The 17,643-nt window shown below is 56.2% G+C and overlaps 2 protein-coding genes across 4 annotated transcripts in view; both read left to right on the forward strand.

Moving 5' to 3' along the window:
- Positions 1-17,643, forward strand: part of LOC311422170 (C-signal-like) — a 147,614-nt gene that overhangs the window by 26,107 nt on the left and 103,864 nt on the right. The gene's annotated exons all lie outside the window — the stretch shown is intronic.
- On the forward strand, positions 3,380-17,472 carry TMEM240 (transmembrane protein 240; the record flags this gene model as incomplete). 3 transcript variants are annotated; one of them, XM_084494952.1, is made up of 4 exons in its annotated part: positions 3,380-3,767; positions 5,130-5,236; positions 10,615-10,823; positions 12,000-17,472. In XM_084494952.1, 3 exons carry the CDS (start codon positions 5,145-5,147, stop codon positions 12,146-12,148), a joined length of 450 nt encoding a protein of 149 aa, XP_084351078.1. In that variant the 3' UTR covers positions 12,149-17,472. The 3 variants fall into 3 exon arrangements, with proteins under 3 accessions (XP_084351078.1, XP_084351077.1, XP_084351076.1); XM_084494951.1 differs by lacking the exon at positions 3,380-3,767 and adding an exon at positions 4,767-4,888; XM_084494950.1 differs by lacking the exon at positions 3,380-3,767 and having other exon boundaries at positions 5,037-5,236.

The following is a 17,643-nucleotide window of genomic DNA, read 5'->3' on the forward strand; positions in this document are numbered from 1 at the left end:
AGCTAGCAGGCAGCTTTAGGGGCGTGTGTGGTTAGGCCTACAGCAATCCCACCTAACCTCTTTCAGTGAACACACTCACATATATTAAAAGGCACCTGTGCCACACCTGAAGGCTGCAAGTCCCTGTCTGAAAGCCTTTGCAGTTGCAAATCAGTTGCCTGTTGATCCAGGCCCCCAGAGGCACCCTACACCTCGCTGCTCAGGTGGAGTGGGGTTGGAGGAGGTTTCAGCTCCCTTGGGAAACCGAGACCTCTGCCAGCTCAATCTGGGTCCTGGCCAGTGTCCAAATGGGTCATCGCGTCACCTGCGGGGTCCAGGAACGCTTCATGTCCCCAAAATACCCGCGTTCTTCTTCTTGGGTTAAAAATACCTAGAGCAGAACTCCTGCGGAGAGTGAATGAAGAGATCAGAGCGATCAGGGGCTGGGGAGCTGGAGCAGCAGCTGCGGTGAGGTGTGCAGTGCAGGGTTTGTGATTGGCCTGGCCTGGCCCATTTTGGTGCTGGAGACTCTATCTGAAGGATTTCATTCAGCGTCCTCTGTTTCTGTTCATTTGCCTGCTACCAGAGCTCGTTACCATGGGGATTCTCACAGCCCCAGGAAGAGGAGGATTCGGTAAGGATTGAGCAGCTTCACTTGATCCCTTTAAAAAGGTATTTCAAGCAAGGACAGTACCGAGTGTTTTGAGGAGAGTCCTTCCCTGCGCAGCATCAGGACTGAAGCCTTTACCCCGTGGCAAGGTGAAACCGAGAGCACGTCTGGAAATGGTTTTGATCTGCGACTGCTTCCATCCTAAACAGAGCTCTGTTATTTCACAACAAGGCAATAAAACACCGAACGGGGTGATTTTTACACTGTGTTGTGTGCATATGCAGATTTACAGAGGTGTCCTTTTTGTTAGGCAACGATTATGCTTTGCACATGCTGTCTGGCAGAGATTTCGGGTTGCTGTGGTGCTGAGGGCGGTTCGGTGGAACCTCATCGGCTGCAGCTTCAAACTGAAAGGAGAAGCCTTCATCTGAAAACATGATGCAGCGTGCGAGGTGTGACAGAATTGTGCTTTCCATCCCAAATACCCTGTTCAGAGGCAAAATCTCCCTTGGAAGCTGGCCGTTTGTCTCAGCCCATGGGCTGCTTTCCCGCACCTCGACTTTGTTTATTTACGAAGGCTGCGTGACCAAGAGCCAGAGCCATGGGCAAGTGTCCTGAGTGATCTGCAGGCCATGTCAAAGCATTCCCGATTTCGGCGTGAAAAACTTGTTCCTTGGACAACGCTGTTCTTATTCTAACCTGTAACTATTCATTTAACTTGTAGGTTAAGGGAAAATCATGCGTTTAGATAATTATTTTGTCTCCACGTGCTTTGTTTGCATTGAATTCCACAATGGAGCTCAGTCTATCTAAGAATTTTATGGGGTCCTAATCTTGAGAGCTGTGTATTTATATCTACATATATATGTGTGGGTGTAAATAAAACTTGGATAAACGGGAGGTCAAAGTTATTTTCTGCGCTAAAAAGAAATTTTAAGACCATTTTTTGTTTAAGAGAAATGGGGAAAACAACGTCTTTTCCCTTCAGGAGCAGGGCGCCGTTCCACAAGCCTGACAAACGGCTGCAGGTGACGGGGTGAGCCCCGAACAACGAGTTTTAAAGCCGTGGGATTTCATTAGCCACGACGCCTCCTCTCAGCGCTGCTGCTCCTGGATTCCTTGCTGCGGCACCGCAGGGGAGGCTCAGCTGGTGGCTGCTGGTGCTGCTGGTGGTGTTCTCCATGCCTTGCAGGTGCAGTGTTGCTCCTCGCGACGAGCATCCGTGCCGAACGATAGTCCGTTTGCAGAGGTGGCTCTAAAATGCAAATAATTCCTCCCAGTTCCTCCCCCCCTTCCTAAAAGCAGCGATTGTGCTTTGTCAGCACCTCTCACGCTTTCTTGACTTGCTGCGACAGGCCATATTGATTGAAGGGCTGTTCCTACTGAAGCGTGGTCGCAAGGCTTTGCTCTCCTGCTGTCGTGAAGCTGCTGCTCCTTTCTCCATGGCCAGGTCCTCACCAAGAGCTCCCTGAGCTTCCACCTCTCCCCTCTCAGCCCTTTGCAGGTCCCACCTGCAGGGCAAGGAGCAGTGGGACCTCGGTCACCTCATTTCCAGTCTGTTTTTCCTTCTCACCAGTTACTTTTGGGTTTGTGTCTGTCTTTTTCCAAGCACTTCATAATATTCGTGGGCATTCTTTCCATCAGAGCCATCACCATGTCTTTCAAGCAGGTTCATGTAAGTAAAAAATGATGGAAGAGCCTTCAGACTGCGTTGGGTGGAGGAGCGCACTCTTCCCTCGCTTTCGGCACTGCTGGATCTGCCTGCGCAGACATCGATGAGCCTGGCAAGGTTGCCCCAGTTGCTGGGCAGGTTATCCAGTTTCAACGTTTATTTCTCGTGCATGTAGGAGCTTAGGAGAGGGTATCAAGGAAACAAGCACGGGTGCTTGTAGCAGCACAGGGGCACTGGTGAGAGCAGAGGAACAGAACAGCCTGGAGTGCAGGGAGAGGAGGGCAGTGAGCGTGTTCTTACACAGGAGAAGAAATTAAAAAGGAAAAAAGAGAAATGCTGGCTCTGGTCGTGCGTGTTCTGACCCGTGTGAGCTCCACGGCAGCAGCCTGAGGTCTGTGCTGCTCCCAGAAGGAAAGTTGGGGATCCCCCAGCACGGCTGGTGGAAGCTCGCCTGGGCTGGGGGAGGAGATTCCCGGTCAGGTCTCTGCTCTTATCCATCCCCAGCCAGCACTGCTGGGGCTTTAAGGACGTTTAATGAGTAGAAAGGTTTAATAAGTGTCTGCTGTACGTCCCCAAGCACTGAGGGGTAAGGAGGCCGGGTTTTCGAAAACGAGCAGCTTACTTCTGGCTACATTAAAGCCGTCAGGAAGAAGTTGAACTTCTTGTAAACCGTTCTGGTGGCTGTCCAAGCATCTCGGCCCTCGTGTGTAAAAAAAAAAAAAAAGAGCATCTTCACACACTTCCCTCCAGTGCGTGCTGGTGGCCAAAGCCACCGCCTGGTGAAAGCAGCTTGGGGCAGGGGACTGCAGGGGACCCCGAGGGGCTGTGTGTGCCGGTGGCCGAGGTGCCCCCATCCTCGCTGCTCCTTCGCACAAGGAGCCCGGCTCCTCAAACGCCTCCCGCGGGTGGGTTCGTTAAAAAAAAAAAAAAAAAAAAAAAAAAAAGCAAAAAAAAAACCTGCAATGCAATCTGTGCTCTAATTTGAGGACACCATTTAGTGATTTTAATTGTGTGACAGTATTTTGGTATTTTCAATACCCGGTAGTAGGTTAATGACTGTTCCTTGAAGAATGGAGTTTATATAACACGAGTCATTACATAAGGAGGCTGATTGTGGCCTGAGGAGCAGAAAGGGAAACAAATGGGCAAGAATGCGCAGCCCGGCAGAAGCAAACTCTAGGTTTTGGGCCCTGAGAAGCCCACAGGAGCGGTACTGGGGCCCCAGCAAGGTGAAGCCAACCTTGGGGAAGGCCGAGGAGGTGAGGGCAGCGCGCGCCACGACGTGACAGCCGCCGAGCGGTGTTAGCGGTGGCCGTCAGCTCTTCCGTTCGTCCAGCCCGCACAGTCCCTGTACAAAACCAACCAAGCAACCCCAAAGTTATTGCTTTGGCCACCCCGTTTTTTGCCTGGAAGAACCTACCCGCGGCCTGCCTCGCGCTGCCCAAAGCGAGATAACGCCATGGGAGACCGCGGAGCGCGACCTCCTGCCCGCACCTCGGATGCCAGGTTTGATGGAGGGGACGAGTCCCTCACGCTCCTTCTCCTCCTGCCAGGGCAGCGAGCGGGGCTCTCGCCCCCGCAGCCCCTTGGGGACGAGCACGGGGGGTTCCCCGCGGAGCCCCCAGCCCCGGGAGCCCCCGAGGAAGACCCAGGGGGGCTCGGAGCGGGGCTGCTCCTCCGGGGGGAACCGGAGGGGGGACACCCGGCGAGGGTAGGGCCGCAGCAGCCGCCGCTCGCCGCCGATGAGCGGTTCGGGGAGCAGAAGCCTCCCCGCCGAGGTAAAGGCCGGGGCTGGGCGCGTCCCCCCCCTGCAGCATCCCCTCCCTGGGGGCTTCCAGCGGGGGCTTGGGGAGGGAAGGAAAAAGGGGAAGACGCGTTGCTTAGCGCTGCTGTGTTGCCTTTTTTTTTTTTTTTTTCCCTTTATTTTTTATTTTTTTCCTTCCCTTCATTTATTATTATCGTTATTTATTTAATTTATTTATTTATTTATTTATTTATTTATTTTTGCGCCGATCGGGAGGGGTTGCTTTTGGGGAGGGTCGGGGAAGAGGGATGCAATGAGGCTCCCCCGGACTGGGTGATTTTTGCAGCTTGCCTCCTCCTCCTCCTCCCCCCCCCCCACCCCCCCCCCAGCCTCCCCCCGGCTCCGGCTGGCTGGCTCTCCAGTTGCTGCATGAAGGGCTGTGCTTGTGCCCGCTCCCGGAGCCGTGGCGCACCTCCCTCGGCTGCGCGGGGGAAGCGGATTTGGGCTTCTTCTTACCCTCAGCCTCCTTATTATCCTTTATTTTTGCCCGTCCCGTTCGTCCTAGGAGAGAGAAAAAAATAAGATAATAATAATAAATATATATATATATATAATAAAAAAAAAAAAAAGGAAAAGCGATCGGGCAGGGCGAGGGAGCCCCGGGGGAGTGGGGGGTGTGCGGGGGGCTCCCCGCAGCCCCGCCGCCCCCCGCCGCACCGCAGCGAGCGCGATGCGCCCGGGGCTGCGCGCTGCGGAATAGCGCGGCCGCCGCTCGCCCTCCTCGGGCTGGGGGCGGACGGACCCGACCGCCGGCAATTCCCCCTTGATGTCCATGAATGCAAACACCATGATTTTCATGATCCTGGGCGCCTCTATCGTTATGGTAAGAGATTTCGCTTCTTTCCCTCCCCTCCATTCCGCGCCCCCCCCCACCTCTCCAACCCCCCCCCCAAGCCTGTCCCTCAGCCTGTGCACCTCCGCGCGTGTGTGCCCGTGTGCGTGCCCCGTTACACACCCCGGCTCTTTTCTTTATGCCCGCTTCAGTCTCTGGCAATCAAACTGGAGTCAATGTTTTATTCCATCATCCAGAGTTGACCAGATGCCTTGGTTATGGGCTCTTACAGGCAATAGCTTGCTTGATGGACATGAATGCGTTGCTGGACAGATTTCACAATTACATCCTACCGCATCTCAGAGGGGAAGACCGAGTTTGTCACTGCAACTGTGGCAGGTAAGTGGCCCGCGGCCGCTCTCCCACCTGGCCAAATCCCCTTCCCACCCCGACAACCCCAGGCAGGAGCGGGGAGGTGGTGGCCAGCGGCAGGGCTGGGTTCCCATGTTTGCATTCCGGCCGTGTCTCACCTTCCCCGGCAGCTCCTGCATGCTCATGGGGAGGGGGGGAGCTTGTTTGTTTTATTTTTTCTGGATAGAAGAGTTTCCTGCGGGCCTGGAAGCCCGTTTTCCTTTGTGTGCCTGCGTGTGTACAGGCGTCTGCCAGCCCTTGGAAAGTGAGTAACTTTGATTTAACGCCTGGCGGATTGCCTTGGGTGCCGCTGGGCCGCGTCGCTTCTCGGGGGGGTTTGTGGAGCCTGGGAGGATCGGGGTGCGGAGAGCCCCCAGGCTCCGTGTCCGGGAGGGAGTGCTGCTGCTGCCTAGGTGTCACTTTGAGGCTCCGTGATCTGCCTTCGGCTTTGACTCCTCCATGGCTTCTCCCCCGAGAGCCGTGGTGGTGCTGGACGCAGCGCGGTTTGATGGCCAGGTTGATCCTGGGAGCATCAGGGGCAGCTTCTTGGCTGTGCCCAATTTTGGGGCTGGATGGATGCCTGCTGTGGCTGTTGGGCAATGCTGGAGTCCCCTAAAGTGGCACTGCTCTGTGCCGTGGGCGATGCTGAGGTGCTCAGCAGGCTTTGGCTGCTCCGTGTCGGAGCCTGAGCGCTGGGTTTTGGGGCAGCAAATTGGGGTCTTCTCCATAATCCCCGTCCTACACACCTGGAGGCCTCATCCCTGGGCCTGACGGCCTGCTGCCGGCTGCAAAACCACCCGTCTGCGGGGCCTGCCTCTGGGCCAGCCCATGGGATGTGTAAAGCTTAACAGAGGGCTCCAGGTCACTCGCCAAAGGTGGCCATCGCCCGTGGTTCCTCTGCAGATTCCTGTGGCAGAAGAGCAAGGAAGGGGTGAACAGCACCTCCAGGGCCACGTGTGGCCGGACCAGAGCCCCCAAATCCTGGCTCCTTGGGCACCTCAGTGCTAAAGCCAGCGGGGAAGGCTGTAGACAAAGTCCTCTTCTTTTTGGTAGGGATTGCCTTTTCCTTGGGTAGTTTTTTGGAGCCTTCTGGATGTTTTTCACTTGTTTAAGAGTTTTTCCTCTGCCGCTTCAGCCCATTTTTCTTGTGGCCTGCCACAGCTGTGTTCAGTGGTGGTGCAAATTGGCTGTGGGTAACATGCTTCAACATCGCTGGGAGCAGCCGGGCCTTGCCAGGTCTCACGGGTGTTGTGGCCGAGTGTCCCCTGTGCCCACAGCCAAGGAGGTGGCAGGGCCACCACTCTCCTCCAGCTGCGTGGCTGCAGAGCTGCTGCTGAGGCCGATAAATTAGCCGCGGCACCGTCCCTGGGCATACTCAGGTCATTTCTTAGAAAGCTGGGCAGGCGATGGTGCAGCCGTCACCATGCTCTTGAGCTCGGTGTCTCCTCTGGTTTGCAGGCGGCTGATGCCCAACGCGCCTCGGCCTCTTTGCCCCCGTGCTCCCAGCACGGCCCCCCAGCCATCGGCGGCTCTGGGCCAGGTGGGGACACATCCCAGAGCACAGCAGCACCAGGGCCTGGCAAAGGGTTTTCACCGTGCTGATAACCAAAGGGAGGCCTTGGAGGAGGGAGCTGGTGCTGCTCACCGTGCTGCGGGCTCTCTGTCCCACCTCACCCCTGTGAGACCCCAGGGGAAAAGCCCAGGTTTCAGCCCTGGGACTCCTGTCGGTTCCCTGGGCTGCCCAAAGCTCAGCACAGCGGGCAGGGAGGAGCGTTTTGGTGGCTGTGGGCTCAGCGGTATCACCTGGCACACTGGGGCCTGCTCAGAGGGCCCTCCGGGCTGTGTGAGGGCCGGAGTCCCTGCTGGTGGGCAGGGATCTGCCTTCCCCTGAGCTCTGCCTGGCTGCGATGGTTCTCAGTGAAAGGAGTGCCCCAAAATCCACCAAATCCCTCTGCCAGCCCTGCCCCATGGGGCGCTCCTCTCCTGCAGCTGTAGGCCGAGCCTTTGCTGACTGTGTTCCCAAGCACTGGGTGTGCTGGCACTGGGGAGGGTTGCTGGGATCGAGGTTTTTGGGGGAGAAAACCCAGCCCGTCTGAGGGGCTGATCACGGCAGGGCTGGCCTGTGCCATATGTTCCTGTGGGGTCAGCTCAGCAGGGCCAGCTTCAGGCTGAAAGCTGTTTCTCAGCACCTTCTGGCAGCAGCAAGGTGGAACTGTGTTGAGGCGAGGGTGACCCAGCCGTGCTGGGTCCTGGTGGGTGATTTGTAGGGTTAGAGGGGGACTGTGGCCTCTCGCTGGCTGCAGAAGGTCGGAGGGAGCTCGGGAAGGCCGTGAGGCCCCAGGCATTCGGTGTCTGGCCATGGCTATGGGGTTTGGACACTGCCAGGAGGAACACGAGCACGGGGCCTGCTCTCCTGCCTGCTGCCAGGGATGAGTGGCCGAGGTTGGTGCAGCTGCCAGGCTGTGGGCTATGGGGTGGTGATGTCCAAAGGGCACCGAAGCAAAGGGCAGGGCCCTGCCGGCTGCTTGCCAAGGGGAGCTGGCGTGGTGACGGTACACAGAGTGAGAACAGCAGTGTCAGGGCACCTGGTGCTGATGCTGAGCCAGTGCTGAGCACCCGCTGGAGGAAGAAAGGGTGAGAGCCGCATCTGAGAGCTGCAGGGAAGTCCCCTCTGTCCCCGCAGATCCTCAGGGTGGCCACATCCCTGTGCTGGGGGTCCCTCCTCCTCGGGCTGCACCGGCTCCAGGGCGGCAGAAGCGTGGCGCTGCCCCGCTCCCAACGTCTCTGTCCCAGCCAGGAAAGAAAGGGTCCTCTCTGGAAGCAGGAGGCTGGCAGCGGATCAGGAGCTGGGTGATGTCATGCAAAGGAAAATCACCAAAGGGCGTCCGTGGCGGCCGGGTGAGTTGGGGAGAGCAGATGATGACACCTGCGTGGAGCTCGGACCCGTCGCAGCAGCCTGGGGGCTTGGGAGTTCCCTGCCTGGGACAGGGCAGGGAGCTCAGGAGCTCGGCCTTGCAGCCTTCTCCTTGCCACTGACCTTCTGGGTGACCTTGGGAGAGTCTGTCCTTCCCGGGCAGAGTCTCCCAAGCAAAACCTGAGCACCAAAACACGATGTTTTTGCTCGGTTTCTTCCTTTCCCAGCCACTCGGAACAAGCCCTTAAACCTCTGTGTCCCCAGATCCTCTGTGGCCATGCTGGGAGGCTGGGGATGCTCCTTGCCTTGCGCTGGAGACCTCCAGGCCTCCCCTGGGCTCCCGGGAACTGCTGCAGCGTGAAGGGTCCCAGGAAGATGCTTTCACCATTGCGGTGGTGCCATCCACGCTGCTGCAGCCTGGCTTTGCTGGCCGTGCTCTGCGAGGAGCTGGGCTGCTTGGCACATTTGGGGAGAGGCTGCAAGGTCAGGCAGGGAAGCAGAACGGAGGCTCCGTGCCTCCTGTAGCCCCTGTCACAGCGTGCCTTGGTGGCTGTGCCTCGGGGATGGCCAGAGAGGCAGGCTGAGCCTCGTTCCCCCCCAAATCCCGAGCAGCAGTGCTTTTTGAAGGGCTCCGGTGCTGTGGCTGGGCTGCAGCAGGCAGCACGCTCGCAAGGTCACTGGAAGGGACATTAGCGCTTTGGGCAGCTCCGTAGGGAGACGTCCCAGGCAGGCTGGCCACGGCTCTGCTCCAGCACGGCCGCACTCAGGGCTTCGTGCACGGCTTGCCCGGGGCTGGAGGAGCTCTCCCCCATCCCGAGGGCCAGGAAGGGGCAGGGAGGCTGCAGCCGGAGCAGAAGTGCACAGCCACAGCCACTGCTCCCTGGGTCCAGCAGCTCCAGCTTCTCCCCGGGTGCTGCCTACCTGGGGACGGAGCAGCAAACCCAGTCCCTTTGCTTCAGGAGAGCTGATGCTGGTGACCACCAGCCCCTCCTGCTTCAGAGGGCGATCCCACACAGCTCCTTTCCATCCAGGCCATGTTCCAGTTTCCATTTCCCTCGGTGTGCGGAGGGGACCCTGGACCTCCGTGCTCTATTAATAACTGGCTGTGCCGATGCGCTGGTGCCTCCGGATCACTCCTGCAACGTCCCCAGGGATTGAGCTGCACTAGAGAACTTCTATGGGGCTGTCCCTCTTCTCCACCCCTCTGAAGTCACTTGTGGAGGTGCTCGTGGACCTGGTCCCCAGGCTGTTTCTGTGCAAAAGGCAGCAAGCTGAGGACCTGCCAGGTGTCTCTGGTGGTGTGTGAGGCTCGTCTGCCCCTCCTGCACAGCTGCTGGGCCATGTCCCTGAAGTCAATGGAAGCCCTCCTGTCCACGAACGAGCTCCCTTTTGGGAGCTGTCCCTCACACAGCCTCTGCTCCCTGCCTGGTGAGGGAACATCTAGCCGGGCCTCATGGACTTGTGGCCTTCCCCCTGCCTCCTGGCACCAGGAATGGCCCCAGCCCCACAGGCCCTGCTCCGCAGGGAGCTCGTGCCTCTGGCGCAGCTGCTGCGGAGCCGAGGGCTGTTTTCGGTAGGTTCCTCCGAGCAGAGGTTTGTTTGTGTAAATATTTGGACGTTTCTCAGGCGTGATTATCCAGCAACCTGCACCTCATGCATATTCAGAGGCCTCCGGGGATCGCCTCCTCTCCCGCACGCGGTGCCTGCGGGTGCTGCGCTGGGGGTGGCAGGGGGCAGCGCCGGGGTGGGGGGGCTGAGCTGCTGAGCACCCGTCCCTGCAGCAGTGCTGGTGGCACACCCTGTACAGCACCAGGATGGCTGCGGGGACACGAGATGTGCTGAAGGATCTGAATAACTGAGGGAGACCTGCGTCCCCCAGTCACGCAGTGGGGGCCTGTGAGGCCATCTTGGACCTCACAGGTCTCTCTGTTGGGATGAATTTAAGGCTGGCTTTCTGGTGCCTCATCCATGGGTGTAAGTGTTCTCTGCTCTGGTAGGTGGGAGATGTGCTTCTCCTTGTTCTCTGGGCCTGCTGGGAACAGTGGTGGCCACACGCTCGGACCCCACGTGCTGGCAGGAGCGAGGTCTTGCTGACCTCTGCCTCTACGCGGCCGCCGCGCTGCCCTCTGTGCCCCTGGGGAGCAGCCTCTGCAGCCTCGGGCTGTCCTCAGCATGGGCTGTGGGGTTACAGATTATGAGCTTGGGCACATGTCAGGAATGCAACATGAGCTCCAGGCTCAGGGTTCTGGGCTTTGCTGCTTCGTTTCCTGCCAGTTCTTCTGCTAACGTGAGCACAGAGTGGCAGACAGCACCGCTGGTGCCAGGGATGTTGGTGGGACAGCAAAGGAGCATTGTTCAGCCAGCCCTTGGCCACGAAAAGCAGGTTTTGGATAGAAAACGTACTCTGCTCTTCTCCTCTGATGCTTTTCCCTGTTTCTGTTCCCTGCAACAGGCATCACGTCCATTACGTTATTCCTTATGATGGGGATCAGTCAGTGGTGGACTCCTCGGAGAATTACTTTGTGACTGACAATGTAACCAAGCAAGAGATTGATCTGATGCTGGGACTTTTGCTGGGCTTTTGTATAAGCTGGTTTCTGGTCTGGATGGATGGGGTTCTCCACTACGCGGTGCGAGCCTGGAGAACCAGCCGGCGGTATGGTAAGTGCAGCCCCGCTAGCCCTGTCAGGCTGAGATGTTGGGCACCAGCCTCTCGGTGTCTGGTTCTGCTTGATCCTCGTGGGTTTGGCATGGCCACATCCCAGCCCAGCCCTCTCCTGTGGGCTTTAATGTTTAGGTGGGAGCGGGCATCTGAGGAGCTTGGAGGGCTCTGCACTGGAAAGTCTGAAGCAAAGGGGGGTGTGATGGGGAGCTGCAGGCTGGCAGCCTGTGGTTTTATGTCCACATGTGTGGGCAGAGTATGTCCAACTTGCACAAAATCTGGATTTTCCTGTGCACACAGTTTGCAGCCAGGTGTATGCATACACAACAGCCTCGTGTTGTCTGTAGGAACCTGACACAAAGTGATGGCAAAGGCAGATGTTTGTGTTGCATCAGGACTACATCAACAGAGGTTTCCCCATCCCCATCACTGTTCCGGATGTGCCAGGCTTTTTCAGCCTCAGATGAGTTAGCTCAGCATCCTGACCCAGCACCCTGAGGATGACCAGAACGAGTGAGCCTCACTCCCTCAGCCTCACGTCCTGTGGGCTTTTGCTGCTGGAGGGGGAAAAAGGCAGAAATGCTATTAAAAATACTGAATATTAATAGCAAATAGTGAATATTATAGCCAATAGTGGCTTGGCATCCTGTTCCGTAATCGATGTCCCTGTAAATCACACTAGCTCTGAGTGCAGGTGTCTGTTAAACTACTATGCCGAGGAGGAGAGTGAGCAGCGAGATTTATCTGTAAAGCTATAAGAAATTCTAATTAGGGAAGCGGACTGACTCTTTCTAAAAACTCTGATCAAAACGATATTAATTTCTCATTAGTCTTCCCTAATCCCTGGCAGCCTGCTCGAGCAGTTCCTGAAGCGGGGCTGTTCGTGCTGCCAGCATTTCCCCAGCTGAAGGCAGAGCCCCGGTGTGCCCTGCTGCCAGCCCAGCGCCGGGTCTGGGAGCTGAGTCTCCATCCTTGGAGAGCCTCAAAAGCCACCTGGATGTGGTGCTGAGCAGCCTGCTCCAGCTGGACCTGCTTGAGCAGAGGGTTGGGCAGGACGGACCCAGAGGTCCCTGCCAACCTCAGCCGTGCTGTGGTTCTGTGTGAGGTGAGGCAGGAGAACGTGGGGCTCGGCGTTCCTGTAATATCTCATCTTCCTTCTCCTTTCTGCCTTCCAGACAATTCCTGGTCTTGGATTCCAAAATTTTGTAACTTAAAGGAGTTCAGAAAACGTCACCACAGGCAGTACGAGGAGGCGACTGGGAACATGGTGCACATCAAACAGAAGCTGTACCATAACGGGCACCCCAGCCCGCGGCACCTCTGAGGAATGCCTTCTCCTCCAGAGACTGCAGTGAGGTTTTAAAGAGGACTTTGCTCTTCTTCCAGGGGAACAGCTCCCAGTTTGCTCCTCTATGGAAGCCAGACGAGGACATAATTTTACTTATCCATCCTGTGTGTCCCTGCGGCACGCCACGATGCACAACTAAGCCAGTCCTGGATGCTACGCAGCCAAGACATTGCACTGTGTTCCACATTTTATTGTCAGACCTGTGTATATATGTAAAAAGCAGACAAACAAAAAACAAACAAACAAACAAAAACGAGAAAAGAGATTTGCATTATACTTTCAACCCCCTTTTCCTGGCATTCACGGCTGTCCTGCACATCCAGCTACCCTACGGGGAATGTTGACCGAGGGTATGGAGGTGGGACAACACAAAGAAGATGCAGTTTCTCATCCGAAAGCTAGAAGTCCCCCGTTTCTTTGGTCCTTTGGTTTGGTTTTGCTCTGCTCTGTTCCTTCGTTTGCTAGAATGGTACCAGGTGTGGACGGGGCCTCCTGCCAGCTAGCTGGGAAGGCAGGGTCCCTTTGCGTTGGTTCGTGCCTCTGGGCGTTGCTGTGGGGGAATGAAGCCCTGGGAATGTATAATGGAGCTGTTCTTCGCATTGCTGTGCGCTGAAACCTGCCTTAAGCAAGCCAAGAAATCTTCCTACCAGGGGAGCAGCGCCATGAGGGGTCAGCCCATTCAACTGGGCTGCTTCACACCACTTCTGTATTGGTGGCACCCTGCTGGTGTTCCTCTCCGGGGTTAGAGAGGAGGCACTGATCAGGAGCTGCTCCTGAGGCAGAAATATCTGGAGCTGAGTGGCGTTAGACCTGGCCTGCACCCCGAGCCCCTCTCAGCTGCATAAAGCCCGTAGCGGCGAGCTGGGCTTGGCTGGAGGGAACACAGCGATGCGGGCCCGGAGCCAAACTCACCCACCATGTCAAAATGCCCTGGTAACAGCTTAAGTCAAAGTATGAGGATGTTCCAACACGTTTTATGCCTTTGCTTCCCCTGGTTGCAGCTTAGGTGCGGGTTTCAGTGTAGTTATCAAGTATTTGAAACCACTCTCTGCATCCAGAGACCTCCCGAAGAGTTGCCCGAAGGAGGGCTGCTGGAGAAAGAAAGGCCTCGGACACCAGTGCGGTGGTGTCTGCATCCCACAGCAGCTGGAATCTGCTGGGGGAGAGGCAAAAATGCACCCAGGCAGTGTTGGTGTGGGTCCTGCTGCTTGTGGGGGCAGAGGGAGAGAGGAGGGGAGAAGGGAGGGAGGGTCTGGACCCAAGAAGTTAAGGTGGTGGCCATGCGTCGCAGTCATTTCTCCTTTGTTCCTCATTTTGCATTGAGCAGGCTTGTGTTGAAATGGGGAAAACATCCAGAATGAAAGGATGATGAGCGTTGTCAGAAGCTGCTGGTTTGTCCTCTGAATCCCCTGGCTCTGCCAGTGGCCTCCTGTTGTTGGTTGCAATGTCTGTGGGGGGAAAAGGGCACAGTGACCCCCGGCTCTCTCCTCCCTTCTCCTCCCTTCCCCAGCTTCTGCCTTTTTTTTTTTTTTTTTTTTTTTTTTTTTCCTATGCCCAGGATCGGTTTTATTATTTACAAGCCCCAAAGCTGGCCTAGAGCCACCCACAGCTGCTCTCTGCCATTCCCACCTTTGCTGTTTCCAGGTGCCTCTTGTCTCGGTGTCCCAGTTTCTGTCTGGGCCTAACTACTTGCCCAGTCTGTACTCGTGTCTGTCTGCTTGCCCGTCTGTCATTCAGGACTTCCACAACGTCTGCAGCCACCTGTTAGCCTCCAAGGAATGACTTTTTTCCTTATGCAGCTCCTTTCCAAAAGGCACAAGGCTTCACGGTACGAGCTTTGTGCGTTTAACCCTAGGGGCGCATCCTGCAGCGGCAGAAGATGCTCACCTCCGTGGGGTGCTGGTGCCAGAGAGCTGGCCAAGCAGCTGCTGCCTTTGCCCTTGTGTGCTGGCACACGTTCAGCTGACAGCAAAATCTGGGCACTGCGTTATCCAACAGGTTCATGTCACGGACATGTCTTCAGCTCTGAGCTGAAGACAGAGCAAGGTTTTGCAGGAGGGAGAGTTCCATCGTGATAAGGAAAAATGCTGAGTCTTTGGAACAAGTTACGGGGGAAGAAATAAAACCAAACCAAAACGAAAAATACCTTTAAATAATCTTCCTATTTGGTGCATCCCACAAGAGAGGCTTAAGGCAGTGATCTAAACTCAGACTGCATTGAATGTCTGGCTTTGCGCTGCTGTAGCAACAGACCGTGGTTGAAATATCATTAAGTAGGAAACTTACAGCTGGAGAGAGTGAAGTGACAGCTCACATGGGTCAAGTCTGATCCACGCCAGAATTTCAGAGAAAAAAAGATGAGGCTCTGGAAGAGAGAGAGAGAAAAAAAAGAAAAAAAGAAAAAAAAAGGAAGAAGTTGTGCATGGTGCAGTTTCCCGTGGGTTAAGAACAGATTTTTCTAATCTGCTGTGGCTGCAGCTATCACTGTGTGAGCCTCTCTTTGTTTACATTTAGTCAAAAAAAAAAAAAAAAAAAAAAAAAAAAACTCTCCATACAATTAAATTTACTGGGAGCAATTCACTGCTCTTAAATCCATCGAAACCAGCCCCCTCATAGATCAGGGTTCAGGACACACAAAACCAACAGGGTCATCCCTGGGGGAGGCCATTTTTTTTTCCCAAAAAAGGGGCAAAACCACCTTCCTGTGAGGTAAGGCCAGGCCCTGCTCCTGACCCAAGAGATCTGGTGCATCTTCGGGGCAAGGGCAACCTCGAGCAGCTGGCACGAGGAGCTTTGAACCCAGGAAGCTCCTGCAGACGTGACCCTACGGGGCAGGCACCAGCCCATGCCCGGCGCTGGGACAATCCCCGAGCAGCCCCTGCTCTCTCCGTGCTCGAGACGAGTGCTCCTGTCTGTGTCCCCCCCGTGTCCTCGCGAGGTGTGAGCCTCGCCGGCGTTGTCGACGTCGTGGTCTCTCGTTCCTCTGCCCCCGTGAGGTCGCTACCGTGAAGTCTGCTGTGGCTCCGTCTCCTTTCCCCGTGCATGTGTTCGTTTTGCTTTCGTCTGGGTGTGGGGGTGTTTCCCCCTCGTTTAATTGTCTGAGGTGTGCTAGTGTTGACTTGTTTGTCGTTCTCTTGCCTCTGATCCAGTCTTCAAAAAAAAAACCAACACTAAAACCAGACCGAAACACCACCAACAACCCAAAACCCAGCAACAACCCTGAACGAAAAGGGTTCAGCTAGGGAGAAAAGCGACTTTGGCATCGGGGAGCTGGCACAACAAGGTCAGGACGCGCGCGCCACGTCCCAGCACTCGGCCGCCTGATGCTCTGAGGGAGGCTGCTGCAGCCCTGGGCGGCGGGGGGAATTCTGCGCTGCCTCAGGAGGGGATATTTTTAGAGCAGAGGCAGCTCCTGAGGCTGTACGTGACGATCCTCCAGAGCTGGGGTTGGCGCTGGAAATGTTCTCCTGCGGTTTTGGTGCCGTGAGGCTGGGCCTGGCAGCCGGCAGACAGACGGGGTGCGATGAGGCCGGGCTCTGCTGTGAAGGGAGGTGTGGAGAGCAGCCAGCAGAGGTTCAGGTTGCCACAAGAGAGGGAAGGGTAGAGCCCAGGGTCATCACCGGTGGGATTTCAGGGATTTCAGCTGCAGATTTCAGGCCCAGAGCCTGCAGCTGTGGCACAAGGCGAGGGGCCCTTCCCTCTGAGGAACGCTTTGGGAAGGAGGCTCCTGTGGTACCAGCCGGCTAAATGCTGTGCCCTCTTCCCTCACTGCTAGCCCTCAAACCAGCCATGGATGGGGCAGGATACATCTCCTGTCCCATCCTGGCTCAGGTGTCTGGCAGCTCTGAGCTGTAGAAGGGCAGAAAGGAGCCCAGGATCATGTCCCAGGCCTCACGGGGCAATGGGGCGGTTTTAGTCACGCTCACTGCTGGGCTCTACCTCATTTTCCAGCTGCACTCAGCTGGGAGGAGAGAATGCCCGATAAAAAAGGCTACTAAAAAGAGCCACTAAGATGATGAGAGTCTTCATCCTGGAGAAGAGACGGCTGAGGGGTGATTTTCACACATGGAAATACCTGGAAGGGGGCGAGGAGGGGACGAAGCCAGGCTCTCTCCAGCACCATCTCCCAGGGAGAAGGGAGGACCGTGCTCGGCCTTCACTGCCCCGAACAGAGGCTGGAGGCTTCCAGGTGCTGAGCGACCCCGGGGAGACCCCAATCTCACCTCAAACTTCGCTTCCAGCCAGCTTCCTTGCAGCAGTTTCACACCCAGCGGGGCACTGATGATGTGGGGGGGCTGAGCACAAGGGAACTGCAGGGTTCTTCTGTGTCAGGAGGGCTTTGAAGGTAGAAGCAGGCAATAGAAGCTCCCAGAGCATCTCTAGAGGTAAAAGGCAGAAGTACTTCTAGTATTAGTGCATGTGGTAGAAGCAGGAAGACATTTGGGCAAAAAGTGTTTACCCTGAGTGTGCGGGTGATGCCTCTGTGAGTGACAGGGGATGGGACATGGAGTAGGGGATGGGCACGGTGGAAACGCTGACTGTGGTGCCAGGGGGGCATAAAGAAGCAAACAAACGTGAAAAAAATATAGAATAAAATGCCAGGCCTGTGACCTCTATGCACGTGGGCTGCTGGAGCCAGGGGGAAGGGAGCAGAGGAGTGGGAAAAGGTGGGCAGGGGAAGGAGCTGCTGCTTTCATCCCTGGGGCTTCCATGGGGAGGTAATGCTGGGACCACGAGGTTGCGCCCTGGGCACCCTCAGCTCACACAGACCAGGGCAGGGCAGCTTAGGAAGAATTTTTCGGGAGTGCTGTGCAGCGAGAAGACACGACCAGAACCCCGAGTGCTGTCTTCCCTGATTGTTGATCCTTCTTTCCTTTTTTTCAAACCCGTTTTGCATGCGTCAGACAGGGAGAGGTACAACGCGAGTTGATGACAACAGAGAGGTTGCACTCTGCTCTGAGTCCAATCCTGGAATAATCTCTACTGTGGTTGAAAAGCAATAATGGCTAATTTTTTATTAAACACACGTGCACGGGCAGACGTCACCCATGGTTTGTGCTCTCCAGCGGTGGCAGCACTGTGCCCGAGCTAAGGGAGGTCCCGGAGCAGCTGGAGGCGCTGAGAGCTTGGGGTGGGGGAGGCAGCAGAAAAAGCACACTGTGATTTTATTTGGGTCAACGAGTGAGCGTAAATCAGCCATTCCTTCCCTTCCAGTAATATGTTTGTACAGTAGGTGACCAGTTCCGCTCCGGAAACTAAGCCCGTCCTTTGCTGTTTGTCAGTAAAATATTCTTTTTGCATGTTTTGCATCCGAGTGTTTTTTTTGTTTTTGTTTTGTTTTCCAATGCTTTGAATGGAGTGGGACGGGAAGGGCAGGGGGCTGAGCGAGGAGAGGGGGTGCAAGCGTGGCTGCAATGGGGTGGGAGAAAGCTGGTCATCTGCACATCCTGTCACGTAATCGTGTCGTGGAG

This window comes from Aythya ferina (genome assembly GCF_964211825.1).
Source record: "Aythya ferina genome assembly, chromosome: 21".
Taxonomy (NCBI): Eukaryota; Metazoa; Chordata; class Aves; order Anseriformes; family Anatidae; genus Aythya; species Aythya ferina.